Genomic DNA, 6,203 nt, shown 5'->3' on the forward strand with positions numbered 1-6,203 from the left:
ATCTATCTATCTATCTATCTATCTATCTATCTATCTATCTATCTATCTATCTATGCCATTCTACGGGCTGCATCTTCACTGGATTATCAGTTTACTTTATGATACAGGAACTTTGATTTCATGAAGTCCCACTGGTTGATTGTTGGTTCTGTATCCTAGGTGCTTGAGGTCCTGTCAGAAAGTTCTCTCTCCAGCCCGTAGCCTGAAGTGCACTTTGTACTGTTTTTCTAGCAGTCTCAGTGTTTTGGATTAAGCATTAAGATCTTTGATCCATTTTGAATTGATTTGTGTGCAGGGGATGAGAGAAGGATCAAGTTTCAATCTTTATGTGAACATACAGTTTTCTCAGCACTGTTTGTTGAAGATACTGTCTTTTCTCCAAAGTGTATTTTGGCATCTTTGTGAAAACTCAGGTGGCTGTAGGTACAAAGGCTTGGTTATGTCTGGGTTCCTGGTTCTACTGCACCTGCTCAATGTGTCTGGCTTTGTGACAGAGCTGTGTGTTTTTACTCTGGCTCTCTAGGGTAATTTGAAGTCAGGAATGGTGACATCTAGCAGAGTTTTTGTTATTCATGGTTGTTTTGGATATCTGGGGTCTTCTGTATTTCCATACAAATTTTAAGATTGTTTTTTCAGTTTTTGCTCAGAGTTGCATTGGAGTTTCTATGTGGATTGCATTGAATCTGTAGATTACTTTTAATAGGTTAGCTGTTTTCACGGTATTAAGCCTAATAATCCATATCACAAGAGCTCCCTCCATCTTCAATCTACTTCTTCAGTGTTGTAAAGTTTTCAATGTGTGTCTGTCACTTTTCCAGTTAGGTTTATTCTGGATTTCTTTGTTGGCCATGGCAAATGTGATCGTTTCCATGATTTCTTTCCAAGGCTGTCTATATAGGAAGAATATTGGTTTGTGTCATTTCTGGGAGTTTCCTGGTAGAGTCTTTGGGGTTTTCCATGCACAGAATCATGTCATCTGTAGATAGTTATACTTGTTCATGTCAGTTAAGCATTTGTGATGAAAAACTCTGGTGAGACTAGGCAAGGAGGGAACATTTCTCAAATAATAAAGACTGTACACGACAAACTGATAGTCACCATCCTATTAAGTGGGGAAAAATATGCAGCATTCCCACTCACATGAGAAGACCAGGGTGGCCACTTCCCGCTTGCTCAGTGTAGTGCTTCAAGTCCCAGCTGGAAATATGCTTTTGTTGAAAACATAGAGTCATTTTTTAGAGCAAGTCTTGCTTATGGCATGAGCAGTGTTTTGTGATTACTGTTCTTGGGAACATAAGACTTGGGCATTGGCTGTAGCAGGAAGTCTGGCAGGACTTGGCAGTGTGCCAGTTTGATGGTTCTGCAGAGCTTGCTCTCGTGCTGGTGTTTGCCTGGAGGAATCTGTGTTGGAAAGTGAGTTGGTGACGACTGATCAGTGTGGTGCTATTTATTTTTAATTATTTATATGGAAATAAATGATACCTTCAGAGCAAATGTAGAAAACAGAGATGGTGAAGTTCCTGGCTTGTGTGAGGCTGAGATTATGTACATGAGGCATTAGGCACATGGTAAGTGTTCAGAAAACACAACTTATTGCCATTATTTTCCTGAAAAATTTCACCAGCTTTGTCAGGTGAAAAAAAAAATCATCCATTTGCTGTGAAATTGGAATATGAGTGAATAGATGTTCTTGTGTAGGAGTAGAACAAATGTTTCTTTTTTTGTATTCAGTAAAAATTTGTTTCTGTGTATTGTATTATGCATTTGAATTGATAAATAATTGTAAATGTTTTTATTTTATTTTATTCACTTCTTCTCTTCCTTGTCCTCTTCTTTCCTTTTTTGAAATAGCTTTTCATATTGCTCCATATAGCCTTGAACTCCTGACTGGAGTACTAAAGACATAAACCACCATGCCTACCTCCTTATTTTCTCTTTTAAGGCAGGGTTTCACCATATAGCCCAGGCTGGCCCAGATCTCACTGTGTAGCTGAAGTTGTCCTTGAACTCATCATCATTTTGCCTCAGCCTCCTGAGTGTTTTAGTTAATGGACGTGTACTACCATGTCAGACTCTACAAGTATTTCAAGATTACAACTCCTTCACTTTTTGGAAGGCATGGCCCAGAAAAGTCTCTGAACTATCAGAGACTTTGCTCTGAGCTAGCAGAGTCCTTGCTATCAATTTTACATCCTTTTCCTTTTCTTTTGCTGGGTGCCTCACAGAAACAACTGAGACACTGTGTGTGAGGGCATATTTAAAACTGTAGAAAATGGGAACTGGAGAAATGGCTCGGTGGTTAAGAAGCTTCTAACCCTTGCTTCACAGTCGTGAAGAGCAGAGTTCAGATCTCACTCCCACACAAGTCAGGTATACCAGGAAACTCTATAACCCCAGCTCTAAGGTGAGTAGGGACAGGAGGATGGCTGGGACTAAGTGGCTTCCAGCGAGGCGAGCTCTAGGTTCAGGGTAAGAATGGCTTCAAAAGAGTAAGTGGAAAGTGTGGAAGATACCCATACCTCCTTCAGCAGACACATGCACATGGATGCACTCAGACGCATGATGGATTACTCTTTTAAAAATGTAGAAAACAAAACAAAAGGTAAAATAAGTCGAACCCAGGTTTCCTTACGGTAAGGTCTTAGGCAGCTGGGAAGGGGTGCTACAGCCCTGCTTGAGTCTGCTGTGGACATGGGAAGGGAGGGAACCAGGGCTTGAAGTGAGAGACTCCAGGGTCCCTTGGCAGGTCCTAAATAACCATCCACAAGGGCAAGGGCAACAAGGTCCAGCTGCAGCTCCTGTTGTGAATAGCAGTGGCAGCTGTCTCCTGTGGACAGAGAGAGGTTCAGAGTGTGGCCAGTGGAGGAAGCCCTGGGGAGCAGTATGGGTAGGGTAGGGGCTCCTGAGGCGCAGTATGGGTGGGGAAGAGGCTCTGGGGGCGGAACGGGTGGGAAGGGGCTCGGGGGCAGTGTGTTCTTAGACTGGTTTTGGTCCAGCCAGGCAGGTAAGAGGTACCTGCATCACAGGAGATGTCGTGTTGTAGGAGGACAGGAATGCTTTTCAGCAGCCCAGACCCCTCTCGTGCTAGCAGAAGGGAAGGGTAATTGGAGTCCATGGGAGAGACCTATATCTTTATCTAAAATTTATTTTCTAAAGTTGTAAGTGTTAAGGTTTGTTTTCATATAAAGGAATATTTTAAAGTGAAATCACATTCAGAATGCCAGTTTTCTTTAACATATTGATATTAAAGTTATATGTGCTTTTCCTTACTGTTTATTGAAATTCTCTTTCTCTCGTGTGTGAATATATATATATATACATATATATATATATATACATACATATGTATATATATTTCAGGGTGCAGTTAAGAGATCCAAAAGAGAAAAACTTTTAGAAATCGAAAGTATATTCCTAATACTATTTCCAGTTTCAAAAATTATAATCTCAAAAATAAAGAAAAATTCAAATGTCCTTTAACTGTGTGAATGGAAATTGCCTTTTACAGTTAATTAAGGAGAAATGGTGACATTAGAAGACATTATCTTGTGACAATAGAAAAATAAAAAGAAAGGGCATTTGGAACAAGCCTTCTCCCTATAATTTAGATTCTTCTGAGGAATAGGAAAGTGAAGCTAAATTAAAAAAAAAAAAGTCTAATGTCTCATCGCTCAAAAATAAAAATAAGATAGTTATTACCATAAACTTTTCTCTTTCGAGAATTAAATGAATGTGGAGGTGGCAGCAGGAGCGGATGTGGAGAATGGCACCCAGTGGCTCCAGTACCTAAGTCCAATTCTTCCTTTCCCTCTGGACAGGACCAAGACCACCCTGCGCCGCAGCTGGAGCGGTTCCACCACGGCGGGTGGCCTCGAGGGGGCCGCGAAGCTCCACGAGGGCTCTCAGGTCCTGCTCACGAGCTCTAACGAAATGGCTACGGTTAGGTACGTGGGCCCCACGGACTTTGCTCCGGGCATCTGGCTGGGCCTGGAGCTCCGAAGTGCCAAGGGGAAAAATGACGGCGCGGTGGGCGACAAGCGCTATTTCACCTGTAAGCCGAACTACGGCGTGCTGGTTAGGCCGAGCCGAGTGACCTACCGAGGGATTAACGGGTCAAAGCTCGTGGAAGAGAGCTGCTGAGTTCGCGGCCGAAGGCCTGGAGCTCCCCTGAGTATGTGTATGTGCTGGATGTAAAATAGGCTTTATGGCAAAGCATTTACTTTGTTCAGATATTATGCAAAGGCCGAAAATACAGTAATCTTATATAAAAATAAAACTCCAAAGGAATACAGATTTGAACTTTGAGGGTCATAGTTCTTTTGAAAATAATTTCAAAATAAGCACTTTTTTTTTTTTTTTTTTTTACTTTAGGTCCCAAAAAAATTCTGGGACTAAAAAAAAAAAAAAAAGTGCTACTAAGCGATATGTTATGGTTACTTTGCCATTCAGCTTCACTTTTGCACATGGTGTGTGTTAACGCTCTTCACAGAGTGAAACTTTTCACCAGCTTCACGACTCTCCCAGGACCTGTTTCCTGTCCAGGTGTTCCGGAATGTTCCTTTCCGTCTGTGGTTTGTTACTAAAAAGTACCTAGTCGGCAGTCGCTGCACGGCTGGTGGGTCTTTTCTCTGTTTCGGTGAGCCCACTCAGCCTTTGGGGAGAGGCCCCTGGGAGCGGTTAGAACTGAGAGGGGCGTGGGCGTCGGGTGAGGCCTGACTCCGCCCTGCCGCCTTGGCCGACCACTGAGATGGGATTCCCTCACCGGAACCCCCGCCTGGCTGGCTAACAGAGCCCAGCGTGGACCTCCTGACTCAGTGCAAGCCTCCGCACACAGTGTGGTCTCAGGTTTCCTTTCCGCTGCTAGACTGCCCCATCTGTCCGTACAAGAGACTTGTAGTTATGCTTATGGCAGAGCTTTTTTTCTTTCTTTTTCTTTTCTTTTGCACACTTATCTAACATCGTATGTTCCCGACACATGCACAGCACTTTTGAAACATGATGCACTTTCATCTTTTTTACTTTTTGAGACTTTGCCTTCATTTCCTCCCGGGACGTGAAAAACTTAAAAAGAAAAAGTATCTCACAGAATAAATTAAAACGTGTTGGGCCCGGTGTGTTATCTGTGTGACGTTGGTGATGTCTGGGCTTGGGTGGGTGGGGGGGTTAGCGGTAGCTGCTGAGTTGTTTCTGCTACACAGCTGCAGCACCGCCCTGATGTGTTGGTCGCCTCGGGCACATGTTAAGCTAAGCTTCATGGTAGTGATGTAATAATGTCACACATTCGTCTTGTGTATATATGTATTGAAGTTTCTGTACTGTTATATGTGAAAATTCATCCACTATTGTAAATATTTAGACTTGAAACTACCACACAAATATCGGAACCATTCGCTTTATGAAATTAAAAGTGTCTCTCAGAATAGAACTTGCTCTGTGCTTAGAAATATACTATGCTGAACTATTTTGCAATATGTTATCTTAAACTCTAAATCTGGTCACTTTGTTGCCTTTTTTTAAAGCGTGTTATTTCAAATAGAGTTATTTTCCTGAAATATATTTGCAAACTCAAGCTGCTTTATAATCAAGGAATATTTTTATTGATTGAAGAAAATGACTGCTGCAATTCAAAAGTGAACTTATTTTATTATATAGATGATTTCTTAAAAGCTATTTATACCATAATATAAAATCAACGACTATAGTAATCCTGGGAGTCTGTAGTTCTTCCTGTTAAATACTCAACACTGTATGTTAGAGGCAGCAATGCCAACACTGAGCTTATTTTTGAGGTTGTTCTCTTCATGTTTAGATGGGGATTATGAAACTTATATAGTGTATGTGCTTATGTATGCTCCATGTGCGAGGTATGTGTTTTCTTTTGTGTTTTGCTTATTAAATGTCATTCAGATTCACTTCTTGAGTACTAATAAAAAGGGAAGCTGTTGGAACGGTGTTCTGTCCTATTTTCAGCTCTCTTCAGTGTCTTGGGGTCTGTGTGCTCTGTACCCCAACCCCCATCGTTATCACTTAGATTTGCCCTGTCCTCGTCGTGAAGACTCTTAAAGGTCTTTAATATAGCTCTTTGCTGCTTTGACATTTCTGTACATGTATGCAGTGTATTCAGGTCCCAGCATCCTACCCGCCACTTGTCGCTCATCTCAGACGGCCCTCACCATGTTTCCCTAGTTACTTTTGAACAACTC

General features: G+C 41.8%; 1 protein-coding gene across 4 annotated transcripts in view; it reads left to right on the forward strand.

Moving 5' to 3' along the window:
* Clip4 (CAP-Gly domain containing linker protein family member 4) overlaps positions 1 to 5,948 on the forward strand; it is a 67,488-nt gene extending 61,540 nt beyond the window's left edge. For all 4 annotated transcript variants that reach the window (XM_055627235.1, XM_055627257.1, XM_055627252.1 and 1 more), the window contains one exon: positions 3,819 to 5,948. In XM_055627235.1, coding sequence (XP_055483210.1) covers positions 3,819 to 4,140 — 322 coding nt within the window. In that variant the 3' untranslated portion in view covers positions 4,141 to 5,948. The remainder of the gene's footprint in view (positions 1 to 3,818) is intronic.
* Positions 5,949 to 6,203: the final 255 nt, after the last annotated feature.

This window comes from Psammomys obesus, unplaced genomic scaffold, assembly GCF_907164565.1.
Source record: "Psammomys obesus unplaced genomic scaffold, mPsaObe1.curated_primary_1811, whole genome shotgun sequence".
In the NCBI taxonomy this organism is placed as follows: Eukaryota; Metazoa; Chordata; class Mammalia; order Rodentia; family Muridae; genus Psammomys; species Psammomys obesus.